Source organism: Diadema antillarum, unplaced genomic scaffold (genome assembly GCF_040938485.1).
Source record: "Diadema antillarum isolate AM-2024a unplaced genomic scaffold, OU_Dant_1.0 seq00001979_RagTag, whole genome shotgun sequence".
NCBI lineage: Eukaryota > Metazoa > Echinodermata > Echinoidea > Diadematoida > Diadematidae > Diadema > Diadema antillarum.
The window spans coordinates 28,373-47,117 of record NW_027272637.1 but is presented as its reverse complement, the minus strand read 5'-3'; the positions used below and the strand labels follow the sequence as shown (position 1 = coordinate 47,117).

Sequence of the window (18,745 nt, the reverse complement as noted above, 5' to 3'; positions counted from 1 at the left end):
GTAAAAGGTCAAATATACATAGGTTAGATTGCCAGGACAAAATGACCGAAATATAAAATGAAAATATAAATGAAAAACAAACAAACAAATGTGAGTATCTGACATGGAATTCATAAAGAAAGAACTAGCAATGATAGCACAGTCTGAAATATTAAAGAATTCTGGGGACTGCTATGTTAGCTGTGTGGGTATCATTGCCGGGGATTGGTATTCAAAAGTATGTTGTCATGGTTACTTGAGTCTGGTAGTCTCCATTTACAGACTTTGTCCTTTTCTGACCAAAAATGATAAGAAGCTGATCATGAGGAACAGTCAGTGTGAAAAATCATTAGTCGGGGTCAGACATAATGACAGTTGAAGCAAACAAGTAGATTATTTGAGAGAGAAAAAAAATGATGTTAAACTGAACTCACCAACATTACTTGTTTTCACATGGTCAATATCTCACAGGCAGACTCCATTTCCCCCGAGTCATAATGATTAGGCAAATGTGGACAACAGTAGGTAATTGGATACAATCAAGGGCTTCTGCTCACCCCCCCACCCCTCCACAAACACACACACAAATAAATATCTGATCATATTGAGGGCCGAGGCAGTAAAGGCATATCTTTACCATCGGTTCCGTTAACGATACTGGTGTAATTTGATACATTAATAGTAAACATGATGGTAGTCCTACAAGCATATCATGTACATCAGTGTCCAGTACCTGTCGCGATCTTAATGATAATTACCCCATCGTCCTAGTTTTTTAGTTATCTCTATCGAGAACGAGACATTTATTTCCTCTCAAGATATCTCCTTAAAGTCAACGGCCATGCCATGAATCTCCGCATCTGATCGGTAGACAGAAATAAGCACATCTGTGACAGTGACAATAAAAATAAAAAAAATGGTATGTCCACAGCACACTTTTTACTTCTGTCCTTTTTTTTTTTTGATTTTATCTGCATTTCTTCTTTCCTCTGAAAGCGGAATGTGGCAAGGACAACAATGGGTGGATCAGTGCTGGGTCACATTCAGAAAAACAAGACAATGTACCACTCTGCCCTAGGTACAATCAAAGCACAATTTCACTCCTTCTTCAAATAGACTTTCATGTATAAAGTATAATAAACAAAAAAAAAAACCAACAACTTATTCGATCTGGACACATAATGAAAAAATCATTGGATTGGACAGTCATACATTGTTATGACACTGCAATATTGGAAGCAATAATGGATGCAAATGAGATTCAGTGTCTGTGAAACAGTGAGTTCCGAAAAAGTGACGGCCGGATAACCAGATTGTAACACGTCAAAGTTTGAAATAGACAGCCACCTGACAACATCTCTGCCTCCTCATGTTACATTGGAGGAGGATCCTCTCGTGATTTTTGTTTGTTGTTGTTGTTTTCTTCATTTGCACCATGTAATTTATACAGCACTGCCCTGCTATTAAATGTATTATCTCGATTTTGCACTTCCACTTGTTCTGCACACAAAAAAACTTAAAATTTATGCCTACGATAACCTTCAGAAGTGAAGGACACGGGCCACCACCAGAGAAGAAGATATCATAAGGGAGAAAAAGTAGAGTACCAAATATTTTGTTACACACCTGTGCTGGAGTCGTCTCTTGGCCGTGGATGGGACATTAGCACCATAGCCGTAGGAGAACAGGACCTTCTTTGCCTCCTCAGCATCATCATCTTTTGGTAAGAAATTACATAACTTACTTTTAGTTGTTAGCTAGAGCAGATTCTTTATCTAAAAGATGTCATTAATTCAGCATTTCTCGAAACATAGGGCAATGCAATAATGGATGAATTGTTCCAAAATTATGTTCCTCCAAAACAAAAACGAAAACAAAAACCGGAGCCATATCCATGTTATTCACAAAGTAATAACAGTAATGTAATCCAATTGATGCATAAGTGGCCAATAGACACTTTTTCCCTAACAATACCCATACTGTGTGAGGGGTACCCAACCTCAAGAAAAAACAAGAACAAAAAGAAGTATATCCAGCGAAAATGATTGTGCATTTGCTTTTTTATATGGGCTAGGCTACTGCCAATTCACAATACGTTGAATTCTGACAAGTTTCATCAATTATTCATGCAATGCTTACTCCTATTGGCACTTGCTTCATACCTACAGCATAGCCTTGCTAAAATGGGTATGCTTGTACACACATACACACACACACATACAAACAAACCAGTAGCTCCCTAGTAACTTCCCCTCCACCTGAGTTATATTTATAATGCTCAGATCGACACTTCCCGACGGCTTACATTCGGCCGCCTGCATGACGACGTCGTCAAGTTCTTTCTCCAGACGCTCGTAGGTGTCGAGCTTTGTCCTCAGCTCCGACACCTGTGCCTCGAGCTCGGCCGCCCGTCTCTCGGAGGTCGACTGGAGAGCGTAGTACTCCTTGGTGACCACCTGGATGGAGAAAACAAAAGAGAACTGTCCTCACAAAAAGTCAGATCATTGTGGAAAAGGAAACCAGAGTTGGTGTGTACACACATTATCCTTATAGCATGGGTGTGCCATATGTCCCACAAAAATTAAAACGGGACTCTCTGCAACCATCACTTTAACCCTTTGAGGACGAGTCCCGAATATACTCGGGCAAGCGACTGTGGGAAATGTGTGTTGTAGCAACGGGTCAAAAATAGTGAATCGATCCAAATACAATTTCAGGGTATGAAACTATAACTTATCATCCACATCTTACAGAAAAACCCCATCCAATTTGCTCCAGTGGTAGAGCATGTTAGGAACCCCTTCCTACCAAGTTCTGTCCATTGTGCTCACACATTAATATGCAGTTCCAAGAGCATCAAAGTGCTAGACTTGGAAGAAACAGACCCATGACATGCTTTATAACAATCCATTTTCTCTGTGACCTAAACCAAGTTGAATGGGGTTTTCTGTAAAATTAACAATGATTAGGAAACCCACTTGGCTTGCCATATTTAAGTTGTTCGTAAAGTTGTGCGTAACTTTACGAACAGCTTTATGAAACAGGGCACTGGGGGGTCACATGCACAAATTATGTGTATGAACAGATAGAATACAACGTGTACATATAATATGAAGCAGAAAAGGATAGTGCACTGGTAGCAGGAATCGTTGACAGCACCAGGGTCAAGTGAAAAAAAAAAATTGATTTCATACAGTAGTCATCTTTGATGATAGGAATCATAGTTACCTAACAATGAGCTACACTTGATGATAAAATCCTGAAGCACAGAAGAGCCTCGCATTCAATGACCCCTATTTTGTGCATTTGCTTACAGTTTTTTGTTCAATTACGAGATTCAAGTAGTTTAGTGTTCGCAAGGGAGATGACGTACCAGCAAGTTTGCGAATGGTTAAATTCGCAATCATGGAGTACAGCAATGAATGGAGAAATCAGTAACATAGGCATTATCAGGAAGAAGTGTGTGCATCCATTACCAAAGTCAGCATAGAGGCCTACTAAACTATTATTGCGCACTGCGTATAGTAACAGTACATACAACGTACAAGTGCATGTTGCATTCATGTCGGGGCCAGAGCTAACATCTTTTTTTTTGTGTGTGTGAGTGTGTGTGTTGTTATCATCCGGCTCAAGCAATTCGGAAAAACAAAAACCCTGCGAACTAGAAAAGCACTCTGAGAGCGCAGACCTCCGCCAAGTATGCAGCTCATTTCCACCACTGCTCTTGTTCTTCCATAGAGATATCAGTGATTTGCACCCATATGTATTTATAGCATTGTGTGCTGAAAGTCGCCCGATTTCCCAATATAGAAACCTTTTGTTACATCATAAACCCTCAGCTGCGCGGCGAGCCTTACCTTGGCAGAAACTAGAGCACGCACTTTAGTGGGCGCATGCAAACCTCAAATACGCGCATCCTGAACTCCCAAGTCCATTGACCCTTCCTACCAAAATATCAAAAATCCTTCATAAATTCCCCCAAAATTCTCGGATCACCACCAAACTTTAATCATCTGTTACTTGTATCATTCTAAACCTTTCCTGCAAGTTTCATTCAAATCCATTTACTACTTTTTGAGTTATTTTGCAGACGGACAAACAAACAAACAAACCAACGGTAATGAAAACATAACCTCCTCCCTTGGCGGAGGTAAATATATGGCATATACAGTTTGTGATGACCGAAGCCTATGTGCACACACAGGATACAATGAGAAGGGAAAAGAGATGTCTTGCTGTGGATCGGACTTCCGACTCAGACAGAGACCAGGGCATTCCAACCACCAAAAAAAATCTCTCCGACAACTACCTCGATTTTCTTCTGGAGCTTGTCGCTGTCCACCTGCGCCTGCTTCAAACTCTGCAGCGTCTCCTCCTGTATCATGCCCGACCTCTCGGCCTCGAAGCTCTTCAGCCGCACCTCACCGCTCAGCTCGCTCAGTCTGGCATCTGAGGAGGCCTGCAGCTCTCGATATCTGCAGTATCGTGGAAAAAAAAAAACAATTCCAAATATTTAAAGGACAACTTCACACAATAAGTTCACAGATTTCAGTCATACATATGATATTGTCAAAGAAATATACAAGAGTAACATGAGTTAATCATATATTAACACAGGTTATTTCCACCCTCCTCTTTGTACATCTTACTGCATCTGGCACACTACCCATTGATGTAATATTACCATGACACCTGCAGAACCAAATGGTATGAGGTTGATATCACAGTATGTTAACCTTTCAGTCATTAGAGTAACATATATCTTATCAACGTTCACTGAGGCTGCACACATCAAATGTATATATATCAGTATGCAGAAGATCACATAGTATAATCATTCAGTACACACTACATGTGCACCAAACTTTGCAGACTTCCATCATGCATTAAAGCCCGGTCACACAGCGCTTTATGGCTTAATCACGGCCAAAACGTGTCAAAAAGTGGTCTCCCGTGAAGCAGACGGTGTTGTCCGCGTTGATGTCGAGTTTAAGACGAGCTACAGTCGATTTATAGACGTGGCAGGACGCGGGGAAAAATCGGAACGGCATCGGACGCGGTAAAAAGTTTTGAACTGCTCAAAATTTTATTCCTTGGACAACCACGGGCGGCACACTCGGTAAAGACGTGCAACACACGTGATAATCCGTGTTCTGGCAGTGATTAAAACTTGGAGAGACGCGGTAAGACGCGAAAGTTTAGCGGTCTGTCACGGGCAGAGCACAGTCATCTGACGCGTGTTACACGTTGGTATCATGGGAAATAGCGTGTGTTTAGCGGCTTATCACTGACAAATGGATTTTTCCGCGTACATACGCGTGGCTGGACGTGGTTAGCCGTGCTTCAGCAGTGCTTCAGCAGTGGAACAGTCGCCAACGGCCATACCCCTTTATACAAAGCACGGCCACAGCAAAATTGACCAAAAAATTACCACTTACGACCACGTCCACCAGATTTTCATAACTTTTTGTACGTGATTTAAACGTGGAGTGCTGTGTGACCGGGGCTTTAGATATATACAAAAAAGAAAAGGAAAAAGGAAAAAAAAAGAAACTACACAGAGTATAGAGGAAAAGGTGTTACTCACTTGGTAAAGAGTTCCTCATATTTGGATTTTACTTCTTTTTCTGAGGCCAGGACTCTCTCCTTCTCTAGGAGTGCATTGTCTCGGGATTCCCGCAAACTCCTGTGAAAGGGGGAAAAAATGGATTGGAGGGAAAAAAGGGAAAGTCATGAATGCTTGCCACGGAAGAGAAGCTTTTACTCTTACAAATAAGATTAAGATTACTTCCAAATAACAGTACAAGGCTCCCTTCATTCCCAATGTCAGCTGCTCCCACTCATTCATATGCCAATTTCTTATTGGGAGATACCGTATTCGCCGGCGCAAAGGCCGCAGCGCCGTATAAGCCGCACCCCCGATTTGTGCAAGGCAACAAAAAAAAAAAAAAAAAAAAATTTAAATTTAAAAAAAATACTAAAAAGAAACGTGAAAACCTGATGCTTGAAGACGAATGATGAAGACACTTTACGGTAAAAAAATACTTAAATTTACACGGAAATAAACAAGTGGGTACCATACAAAATACGATGTTCTCGCACACACGTAGATACACTGTTCAATCGAAAAACTCGAACAAACACTTGAACAAAAACTCACCTCCAAATTTTTGCCAGTGAGGTAATAACTTAACAAAAATGAACAAAACACACTCAGAAGTACGATTGTACTCTGAAAATAAGGTGTAATGATACAAAAGCAAAAGAGAGAAAATGAGGGAAAGGGACAGGAGGAAATCTAACGCTATAGAACATACACCACAGGTGTGCGAGTTGCTAGTCGATCGAGTCACATTGTAATAGCATAGACAGGTGGTTGTCTGTACATGCAAGTCTATAGACAGGTACATTGTAATATAGTAGACAGGTATTCATGTAATAGACAGGTGGTTGTCTGTACAGTCTATAGACAGGTACATTGTAATATAGTAGACAGGTATTCATGTAATAGACAGGTGGTTGTCTGTACAGTCTATAGACAGGTACATTGTAATATAGTAGACAGGTATTCATGTAATAGACAGGTAATCATGTATTGTATTCTTGCGGTCGGCTACACGTCACTTCCGGTTGACTGGAGTGAAAACAAACGTACAGCTTGCAAGCGCTAAGCCTGCATAAATGCGCATACTGCATGCTGTGCATGTGCGACGCGTATAATTTATGTGCAACTCTACGCAGACATGGGGACTGTTTTTCATTATTCATTTTGTCATTTGTGCCATCATTCATGAGATACATGCATCATGTCTTGCCAGCAATATTCTAATAATCTGGATCCTGTCGATCGATCGGTCCCGGTATTTTGCCAAGTTGAAGGCAGTCGGACTGGACCTGTGCCCGTATGAAATCGCGGCAGGACTCTGGATCAACGACCCGACAAAATGGCCAGATGTGCAGTAGAACCTCTTTGAGTAGGCCCTACCCCGATATCTACGCTTACTTAGTACCTCATAGAAACTTCAAGTAGGTCTACAGGCCTAACGTTAGTACTGTAGTAGGCTTAGGGTAGGGCCTAATTTAGGGTAGGCCTAGGGCCTAATCCTGCCGCCCGCACAGCTACAGTAGTACAGCTTGCGCTAGCGCTATGCTCGCGGGGCGCCCCGGCAGAAAACACGTACAGCGTTATCACTCCAGGCTCACGCGACTGTTTGTTTTCACTCCACCGCTATCCATGACCCCGTGACACGCAAAATACCCGGATGTCCGACCATGAGAATAGACAGGTACTACGGTACATTGTCATAGACAGGTTCATTGTAATAGACAGGTAATCATGTAATAGACAGGTTCTGACAAACACTTTATTACTCATTATTAGTTAGCACAGCGCTACGCTTTGAGCTTAAGTTTTATTTTTGCCTCATTAATATTTCATAGAAAAGACAAAGAGGACATACTGATGAGGAAAGTCAAGTTGTGAAACAAACACGGAATGCAGCTTTGCTTGTAAGATTTGTATACCGGTATTCATATCATCGGGGGATGGTTGCCTCCTTGGTTGCCTATTGTGTAGTCCCATACATGTATAAATGTGCTAGTTTTTACTCCCGATTTGCCGGGTTGCAGAGACCAACTTTGGTTTTGCCGCCAGATAGGCCGCACCCCGATTTTTCACTTTTATTTTTCTGAAAAATACTGCGGCCTATACGCCGGCGAATACGGTATAGCGACAATAAAAAGTTGTCATTGTTTCAGTTTGACTTATTCACTGACACTGCAAAGGATCACCGAGTCTCGGCACTGGAGAAATGAAACGCTGTCACCATATCGGTGAAAAGTGACTGGCTAAACAGTCTGCTACAACCAACTATGACTGTGATTTTGACTATTTCTGGTGGGCTTGCTGCACACTTCTCATGCACTGCAGGGGGTAACAAGTGGAAGGCATGACAAAAAAAAAAAATATCTCAATTTTGCTGTGATGAACTTTTTCAATTCCAAAAACATGAGAGAAAACTTTCAGTGAAGTTAGAAAAAACACACACTCATGTGCATAATTTCTCTGGCGATACATTTCCATATACATGTTTGTTTGGGGGTTTTTTTTGGTAATACCTTGCAAACACATTTTTTATTGAATTTGGGAAATTGTCAATCCCCAGAGAGTTCTGAATCTATGGAGAGGAACCAACCAGGGAAAGGGTTACACAGGAGGGAACTTTTACATTTTTCAAACTAAAGTGACAGATCTGGTAAACACTTTTTATGATATATTCGGAAATCTGTCAATCTAAAAGTGTACAAAGTCTATGCAAAAGGATCAAACAGGGAGGATGTGGGAGGGGGTCTCCCTCTCCCACGCAAGGGAGATTTTGCATTTTCAGAACTGAAATTCAACAGTCTGGTGTACACTTTGGGTGAAATATTTGGACAGTTTTCTATCAAAACAGCATGAAAATTTTCCACATCATGGGAATTATGGGGGGGGAGGGGGCAAATGACATGTTTGCCTCCTCCCCCCACATCTTTTTTTTTTTTTTTTGGGGGGGGGGGGGGAGCAACTTCCCTCTCCCTGCCCTTTCTTTTTACTTTCTTGATATTATTGTCCTTAATGATGACATAAAGTGCAGTAAACTTCTTATCCAGCAATGATGGCACTGAAACTTTAAATTTTGTAAATTTTGAACGGATTGTCCTCTTTTCCTCAAACTTTCAGTGATGTGTTCTTCTAATATTGCTGCTTTCAATTCAATCTACATTTATATTTGGGCTTTGGTTTCCTTTAATAAATAAAAATTATGCTCACCTGTTCTCCCTCTCAAACGTGTCCCTCATGGTACTCTTGAGCTTGTCAATCTCCGCTTCGGTTCTCAGACGAATCGACTCCAGCTCATCACGCAGCTTGTTCTCGTACTCTGACTTGTAGCGATCCCTGGACAAGTAAATGATGCACCGGTAGGTGAGTCCCTCATCCTATCAGAGAATCTATTTGGTGCCCAAAGGGCTACACAGCGATCACGCCCTTAATCCACCTTGCCTTTCTACTCTGCCTTGAAATCATCACTTACACAGGACAAACGTTCTTCTTCTCAATCATATATTCTATGGCATTCAAAACACCCAGCTAGCAGTCAACTCCCCGTGTAATTTGTCTCCACACTCTGACTAGCAAAACATGAAAATGGACAGAAGAGTCTCCATTCTAGCAAGAAATCTGAGTGTCATCAGACCAGATAATGCATTGGTGAAAGAACAGTCTTTCTCAACATATCATTGTACAGAGGAAACATCCTCAAAGATCAAGAGTAAAACCGTAAATAGATGTTAATGACTCTGTGAAAGTTAGAGAATGAAAGTGATTATGATAGATGATATCAACACAATTTGTCTATGATGTGAGAAAATAGTCTTTAATACACTCCTCTAAGCCCCTAATAACACTAACATGATGTAGCCATCAAAAGAATGGTAATATCATCTCAAAACTGATTAAAATTTGTCTTAAAGAAGCACCAGATGATGGTGGATAAGGTCCTGGACTGTTATCATGAAATCTTGGGTATCAGGCTAGATAGATTGTGGCTCAGTCACTAATGGTCAATTAGTCTCTGTTGCATCAGAGCCAATTTCAATCATATCTTAGCTACGTCTAGGCACAAAATTTTTGTTTTCATTACTTATCGAAGTTTGGCAGCTTTTGTTGTTGATGGCTTTTGGCACAAGAGCACTGTGATCAGAAATCCAAAGCACCTTGAAAATAACCTCATGATCTTTGAGTGCACTAAAGAAATTGTTTTTCTGTGTGAAGTGTCTGAAACATTCATAGATAGCATCTTCTTCTTTACTAGTCAATTCTCAACAGCTACAAAAGCTATTACTCACAAGCTATTACTATTAGAAAAGTAGAATTAACCAGAATATGGACACCGACCTTGACTCGATGTATTTCTCATAGAGGTCCTCCCGAGACTTCTTGGCCCTGTCCACACTGGCCAGAGCTTCAGCGAGGCGCTCTTCGGCGTGGGCTAGCTTGTTTGACGTATCACCGTGCTGCTTGGAGAGATATCCCTTGTCTTGTTGGAGCAGTAGGAGCTCTTGCTTTCTGTCACCGAGCTACGGGGGCGCAACAGCGAGGAGCAATTTATAGAGGACCCATTTTTTCCTACCACATTTCCATGATGCAAAATGAAATGCTCTAGGTAGCAATTGAAGATTATCTGAATGACTTAAACTCATGTAATGTAACTAAACATGTGTGCATGCAACAGTGGAAAATGAAGACAGGAACCCAGGGACATATCTTATACTTTGTCTGCCTTCTTTACTCACCCTCTTTTATCATCACTTCGGGGACAGCTAAATCTTGCAAAATCATAGATTGTGCTTGTACTGTGCACAATGAAGAACAGTTTGATGGATACAGTGCACTCCCGTTATAACAAAACGGTCATAACGAAATCCAAGATACAACAAAGTTAACTTAGGGCTCAAAATTATCATCTTGGTATCGTCATACACTTTATTTGCTCAGATCCAAAATGAAATATTGATATATAACAAAAGTGGGGAGGGGGTGCCTGTTCTAGATTCACAGAACTTTTCTGTAGACCGGTAACTGCCCCTGTTTGCTCCCACAATCACGGAAAAGCACAACACAGGCACCTTTGGGTTTACGTGACCATAAGATGACCTTACCTCCTTGGCAAGAGCGTCCCTCTCCTCAGCCACAGCCTTATACGTCACATTGAGGTAGGTGTGCTGGGTGCGGGCATCATCAAGTTCACGCTCTATGGAGTCTCTCTCACTGTTACGGCCATGAAAATCATGCAGATAGAATGAGGGAAAAATTTGCAAAAACATTAGATAATCAGATTTCTGAAAGGACAAGTTCGTCTTCATATACATGTGGATTGAGTGAATGCAGCAATACTAAGTAGAACACATCATTGAAAATTTTAGGAAACTCAGACAATCCGTTCAAAAGTTATGAATTCATGAAGTTTCAGTGCCGCCATCGATGGATGAGAAACCTAATGGTACTGCAGTTTGTGATGTCACATGCATAGAACGATATGACGAGGAAAGAAAAATGTCAAGATATTTTCACCCTTTTCTCACATAATACAAGAGCACTTGAAGTGCCTCTTTCAGAAGGCAAGGGGAATAACTTTAACCTTACCATACGTCAGTGTCAAGTTGAAGGAATGTGCTTTTCCAAAATAAAAAAATTTTGTGGGATTCTCTTCATATTTTTCTTCATATCACTCTACACATGTTACATCACAAACTGTAGTAGTTTCCTCATCCACTTAGTGGAGTGGACGAGAGTGGATGCACATCCACTACGTACCTCTTCAACAATCTGGATTGAATTACTGTTTTTGATTAACATCACATTTTGCCATGAGGAAAAAAGTCCAGCAACTGCACACTCTCTGCATGTTCAACAAGTCAGTATTTGTCTCAAAGATGAAGAGGTGGACTCAAACGAGAAATGAGCGGAAAAACTCTGAAGCCAAGGATCCTTCACTTCAAAGGGTAGACTCATTCCAGACTCAAGACAGAGCCTAAGGTAGGGAGCCAGGAGCTACATGAACCGGGAGCAGACCGGCGAGCCTTCTTCGGGAGTTCTCCCCTCACTCCAGCTGGTCAAACTAACCGAGGACCAGTTGAATGGTTCGCATCTCTTCAATAGCATCAGCACGCATGTGAACAAAGCGATCAATGAGGAGACTCATTCAAGTTATTGTCGATGCTGAGAAAGAGGAAGTGACTCGACAAGTTTACGAGGCCATTCAGCTGGAAATTCATGAGTACAAGGAGAAAACTGCGAAGCTTGAATCATCTGTACAAGATCTCTCACTGCGGCTGAAAGAAATACATCGTCTATGTGAGGACCAAGAGCAAGACATGGAATAGATTAGATGTTTTTATAAATGGTATCCCAATACAACAAGTGGATCGTACTCTAATAAATACCTTGGTTTTATTGCTGATAACAAACTGAAATGGGATATTAATATTGTGAATTTAAGTCAAAAAGCTGGGAAGTTAGTAAAGTATCTAGGTAGACTTTGACATTTTATCAACGAATCTAAACTGCAGATGATTTATCAGCCCATTATCTTACCACTTTTTGATCATGCTGATATCATATTTGATTCAAGTCATGAAAAATATATCAAACAATTGCAAATTCTTCAAAATCATGTGATTAACTTACATTACAAATTCATTCTGTTTTAACTTGGTCTTCTCTTGAGTCTAGACTTAGGAAGTATTTGATCATGTTTGAATCTAAATCAACTTGTAATATGTTATCCTCATCCATGAGTGATATGTTCAAGCTTCAGTGTGGATGATGTCATCTTAAGCTGTTCAGATGACGGTCTCCTGCGTTTTTTTTTGTATTTGATAATTCGATTGAATAATAAATAATTTTCGAATTGTTTTTGTATGATTATAACTCACCTATAAAATATTTTATTATTGGTACATTGTATATGATTATATTTATATTCATTTTGTGTTAGATATAATATGATTAGTATTGGAACATTGTTTGTTTCATTGTATGTACTTTGTGAAAAATACAGAAATCAAATCAAATCAAATCAAAATCAAATCAAATATGTTCCACCCTTCCTATTACTCATATTTTCTCCGTAACGCAGGTAACATTGTTCTCCCAAAGCCTTGTACTGATTATTGTAAAAGAACAGCACATTATGGGGATCAAATCCCTCCCATGGAGAAGAAAGCGATACAGAAAGAGATACTGGCTATTTAACTTGTGAACGGATTGTCTGATATTCCTAAACCTTTCACTGATTTGTTTTACCAATATTGCTGCATTCACTCAATCCACATGTGTATGAAGGTGTCAGAGAATTAAAGCAAACATGCTTTTACTCACAATGCATTGTGACATTTCACATTCATCTATGAGGTCAAACTGAACTCTGGCTATCTGAAGGTACTTTCTAGTATCTGTCAATTATACTAATGGGGATCAATTACAGTAAAAATTATCTCTTTTGTTATAGCTTGATAGTACTAGGGTACTCTTTCACCGCATAGAAGGCTTGCAAATGGTGTATTGCTCAATATCCAATATTCATTTTTCATTCATTTTTGTGTTTACATATTTAGATGGCCTTTGTCATGGAGAGGGAAAAGGAATACAAATCTTTTGGCCATTTCATGCCAATGTTTTTCTTTACGGAAGATTTTGAAGACAGGGCTCTGAGTTCATTCTCTGGCAATCACCTTCTCATCGGTTCAAATATGTAGATGACACCTGGGTCAAGGTAGAGACTTTGGAACTAGATGCTTCCTTTGAACATATCAACAATTGTGACCCTTGTATTAAGTTCACGGTCAAGAAAGTGAAGGATAATCAACTAACATTCCTAGATTGTCTTTATAATATCAACATCAAGGAAGACGGTATGCTTCTTCCGTCGGCCAACAGGAAAGCCACCCATACGGACTAATACCTCGTGTATGATTCCCATCACCCCTTCATTCACAAACTGGGAGTAGTAAGGACATTGTTTCATACATTCCATCTTCTGATAAAAACAAAGAAGTTCAAGGAACATAAACATCTTTGGAAGCACTTTGCGTGTGTGGCTACCACGAAAGGAGAACCCCACCGTTAATAGGGATGGGAGAGTGCAACACCTCCTCTCTCGGGTGTACAGCTTTGTAAATCCAGAAAATTCCCTTGACAACTGACTCCCAACAATAACATCAATAGTGCATCTGCGCCGAACAGCAATGACATTTTCCCGCCACAAAATCAGACAAGCAAACAAAGCGTCCAATATCAGACATGAAACCGTTCTCAGAATTAAACAGTGTGTCCAGATGCTGTGATTTAATTCTTGTTTCTTCATTCAATTACATTAATTTTGTGAAATGTGTAATTCAAGTAGACGGAGCTAAATATATATTTTTGAATCTGAGCACATCTGGGCATGTCTGAGATGACTGCTCCATAAGGAAAATAAATGGTGGCATTCAGGTCTCTAACACAAATGCAGGTGCTTCGTCAAGAAATGCAAAAGACAATGGCAGTCATTTTTTTCTATTATTCTTTTTCTCTAAAGCCAGGTAAATTTTGGAGCATGCACTAAGAGTATTCAGATTTGCCATGCTAGAGCAAATCCAAATATAAAACAACCAACTACTTACTTCTTGACTCTGTCATAGTTTTCTCTCCTGTAATCATCTTGGTTTTGGGCAGACTTCAAATTGGCAACTTCGAGGGTCAACCGCTGGCAGTTTACTTCAAGGTCCCTCTTTAACTTCTGTTCCTTCTCGAAAGCCTATGAAAATGAAATGAGATGTGTATCAAACCAATCATTCCAAAGTGAACATGTCTGTGGGTGGCAGATTGCTTCATATTCATTTCCAATATGCAGGTGTTATTCTACAAAATATCAGCATTTTCAGTTTTGGGGGCACGACCCTAATTAGACTTGAAGGGGATTTTGTGCTCAGTATCTAATCATTACACCTACATCAGATGTAGCACATTTAGACCAGCCTTTACAGGAAGGTCCATTGGAATGTGTGTTTTCTGTTTTCTTACATTGCTCCCTGGGACAAACAGACAGCAATAACATGAAAAATACTGCCTCCAGTTTCTTATGGGAGGAGGCATAATGGCTCAAATACAGCATTCAAATTGTAATGTCACACTTCAGGTTCATGTTGTTGGTGATATCATCAACACTCCCATTGGTTTCTGCACAAAAACAATTGCAAATCCTGTTGTTGTTGTTGTTGTTGTTGTTGTTGTTGTTGTTGTTGTTGTTGTTGTTGTTGTTGTTGTTGTTGTTGTTGTTGTTGTTGTTGTTGTTGCTGTTGTTGTTGTTGTTGTTGTTGTTGTTGTTGTTGTTGTTGTTGATGTTGTTGTTGTTGTTGTTGTTGTTGTTGTTCTTCTTCTTCTTCTTCTTCTTCTTCTTCTTCTTCAATCCTTCGGGGGGGGGGGGGGGGGGGGAAATAACTATTATAGCTCCCTGAATAAAGGAAAAATATTGCATTTCTTTTTCGTGTTATGTCTCATTTTGATAAAACCTCATACATTTTGCTTGTTTTGTTCTACCGTTATCAGTTAAGATTTGAGTGTCCCTTTTGCAACCCTGAAAGTTAGATTCCTTTTATAAGCTGGAATATCGTAGAGGTAGGGAATTTGGACCTTTCCTCAAGATAATAAACTGAAAACTTCTTGAAAAAGATGATACATTTTCAGTGAGTTTATTAGGACCATAAACAAATTCCAACTGTTATTCTTAGTGCAAACATGGATCTTATTCTTGAGAGACATGGGGTTAGTTTTCTATTTCCTTTTTAAAAACAATGAGGTGTATTACCGTAAGATCTGATACATGATGTTGGGGGACATTATTCTTCAACCATACAAAATTTCATAACGTTTACAAAAGGGATATATACGACCGCTAAGCCAACTTTAACATGATGCAGACTTCCATCTTTAAAGCAGGGCTGCACATTAACCCATATTTTCTACTGATCCGACCTGTCTGTTGGACCAGTACATACCCACTCTTTCCATTTTTCACTGGCCCATTCCTGAAAAAAGTTACTGGTCCAAAAGTGATTTTTACTGGTCAGGGACCATTGGACCAGAGCCAGTGTGCATAGTGCATTGTATTTGGGAAATAGTGCCAATGTGACAGAAGTACACAGGTCTACAATTGTAGTATCATAGACCTCACATCAGGATGTTCAGCATACCTCCAAGAGCCTAGCCTGCTCTTCTTTGGTCCTTCTCAGGTCTAATTCCAGGGTCTCCTTGAATCCATCCAGGTCCAGGAGCTTCAACTCCAGGGGGCGCTTCTCCTCATAAAATTTAATCTTTATGAAAACAAACATACATAGATATAAAGTGCACTGTACAAAAAGCAAGAATTTTATCATTTGCTACTGTTCAATAAAGTACAGAAATTTATGCAATAAACTTACAAAAAGGAAATGAAAGCACACTTAAAAATATAAGACAAAGAGTCAGTTAATGATTTCTCACAAAGTAAGTTTAAATAAAATGAAAGCAAAAGTAGATCCTCCTGAATTGCAGTTAGAATATTGAAATGTCTGTGCCTTTTATTTCAATTTAAACAGTTTTGGTCCCTTGGGCATTGTTTCTGATTCAGGAAGAGTTAATGAAAAAAAAATGTGAAGGATGAAGACAAAAAACTTTATACATTAAATGATACTGGTCGTGCTGCCACGCCAGACACTTCACGGAGAAACTTTGTAAGGTTTGTGGGTTGCCATGGGAGCCCGTCCATGATGGGGGTAGAGCATGACAGGGGGTCATAATGAAACTCATTCATTTAGTAAACACAGGAGGGTGGTAGTTCAACAAACTTACTGTCCCTGAGGTGGCAAGTCCTTCTATCTCAATTGGCATATTTTAAATAAACCTCATACTGTATACGCCCAATGTTTTGCAAGGTCCTTATTTTTGCAAATGTTGTGAGTCAGGTGATATTCACAAATTTAGAGACAAGCGAAACTGATGAATGTGACGTGCATGTACATATATTTCTCCATTCAGGACTGTACTCCATGGTCGTGAATTTAACCACTCATGAAATCGTCGGGAAGTCCCAATGAGAAAATTAAACTGTCCAAATATATAGAGTATATATACAGTCATTTAATTTTGAATATAAACCAATCATACTAATTTCAGCAGAACTATCATTCATGAAATCAAAAACAATGTTTCTACAATATTTGACATTAATAATGATATTATTTGTGAAATTGTTGTGAAAACAAAAAAAGCATTTTCACACATTGAACATTCATGATTTTGAGATGTGAGGTCTTGTCACCCCAGGAACGTTACGCCAGCTTTGAAAAAGCTGTTTGTCTATTGAAAGGTCAGTATCAAGCCATTAACCCATTGAGGATGGACTGATTTTGCCACAACACGCATTTCCCATAGGCACCTGCCCGAGTATACTCGGGACTCGTCCTCAATGGGTTAAGAGAGAATCTCACAGCAATGATATCCCGGAGAGTCAGTTCTTCCTCCTTCAGACCCTTCAGAGCGGAGTACTGCTCCTCGGAGAGCTCCAGGTCGTGAAGGACCCTCCTGGCATCCCTGACCTTCCGCTGGAGCTCGGCGTTGGTGGCCTCCAGCCGGTGCTGCTTCTCCCCGATGGCCTCCAGGTCACTCTGGAGCTTCTGCTGCCTGTGCTTGGCCTCCTCCTTGTGCAGATTCAGCTGTGCCTCAAGCTTTGCCTGCATTTGCACCAACCAACCAAGACAAATTCAAGGCAAAGTAAGAGTAATCCCTAGACAATAAACATCCATAGAGAGTTCAAGTATTTTGCCACTTGGCCAAAAGAAATATCGGGCTGAGAGTCCATTATAGAAATACCAGAATTAATTGAATAAATGTACATCAGAAATTTACTCTTAATACCACTGCACCGAAACTTGCCAGTGACAACAATCAAGCACAGAAGTACATGTAAGTGCAGATTTGCACATCACCAAATGGATTTAGACCCTCTACATACCATTATTTATTTATAAACCAGTACATTTGCACATAAAATGTTATTCTTGTAGAATTACACTCTGTCAGTGTCATCTATGCGATGACCAAAGTATAATATTGTGCGCTTCCACACACACAAAGTAAAATGTCACTTTCATGCCTTCATCGCTCAGTGGCTTCATCTACAATATTAGATAAGAGAAAATCAAGGCATGCTAACAAAAAGTATATAGATCTAGATCTATTATTAATAATAGAGTCTAACTTCTCATTAGAAACCCCCCTATCTTTTGAATGATTCTCCACTAGTTGTGATATCACTCAGAATATGTAGTCTAAGTCAGTGTTATTCTAGACATTTCGTCTGATTCCATAATTATTAGACAACCTAGTATTAACGTTAGTTAAGTAGTCAAGACAGCAAGAGCCCAGTGTTCAGGATAGAAGTTCTAAACAATAACATTAAAAAAAAAAAAAAAAACAGACAGCATACGGGGATTAAGTTACGGCCATACAGCTATTGAGTACGGGTATCGCCAATCGGGTACAAAATACCACAAACCTGCAATATTTGTTTCGTATGAGATGCCTCTGCTAACCGTTCCTCCAGCTCCTCAATCCTAGTAAGACTTTCTGCTTTCAGATTGTCAATGATCAAAGTCTTTTGAGATAGTTCAATTTTCACCAGCTGCAGATCATGCAGGAGCTGCTTTCGTTCGATGAGCTGCCGGGTGATCTTGCCGGACAGGCCCCGCTGATCTTCGGCAGTCGAGCGCCGCGGTTTGGTACGTTGCTGACGCCCCTTACCAACACGATCTTCGGTTTCATCCGACAGGGACAAATCCGTCGCGAGTGAAGTGCTTATCTCCCATGTCAAGTCAGTATCCAACTCACTTACCAAGCTTGAAATATCCCTTTGAGACATATTGCAAGTTTCTGTCACCCGTCTGGAATGATCAAAGGCTTCTATGCATGATAAAAAGGGAGTATTTTACCGTATCTACAAAAACTGTCAGAGCTGTGTAGAGCCAGTGCAGTGGCACTGCACTGCACCTGCACTGTGTAACACTAACGTTAGATTTTCAACTGAACTGTCAGCCGGTTGTGTAACAGTGATCAGCTTCAAAATACTTCACAATACAAAAGAAAATAATGTGGAGCTGTCACCTACCCTGTCGGACAATTTTACTTCTAAATCTATACTTGCTGTAGGTC

General features: G+C 40.1%; 1 protein-coding gene across 1 annotated transcript in view; it reads right to left on the bottom strand.

Moving 5' to 3' along the window:
* The window catches only part of LOC139713469 (progesterone-induced-blocking factor 1-like), a 28,757-nt gene extending 10,302 nt beyond the window's left edge, over nt 1-18,455 (bottom strand). Inside the window, exons 1-11 of the mRNA XM_071625196.1 lie at nt 18,093-18,455; nt 17,026-17,268; nt 15,751-15,870; nt 14,182-14,315; nt 10,678-10,786; nt 9,914-10,095; nt 8,789-8,914; nt 5,567-5,665; nt 4,289-4,454; nt 2,285-2,435; nt 1,606-1,696 (exon numbers count right to left, since the gene is read on the bottom strand). Of these exons, the coding sequence (XP_071481297.1) occupies nt 1,606-1,696; nt 2,285-2,435; nt 4,289-4,454; nt 5,567-5,665; nt 8,789-8,914; nt 9,914-10,095; nt 10,678-10,786; nt 14,182-14,315; nt 15,751-15,870; nt 17,026-17,268; nt 18,093-18,455 (1,784 nt within the window). The remainder of the gene's footprint in view (nt 1-1,605; nt 1,697-2,284; nt 2,436-4,288; nt 4,455-5,566; nt 5,666-8,788; nt 8,915-9,913; nt 10,096-10,677; nt 10,787-14,181; nt 14,316-15,750; nt 15,871-17,025; nt 17,269-18,092) is intronic.
* Between the last annotated feature and the right edge of the window lie 290 nt (nt 18,456-18,745).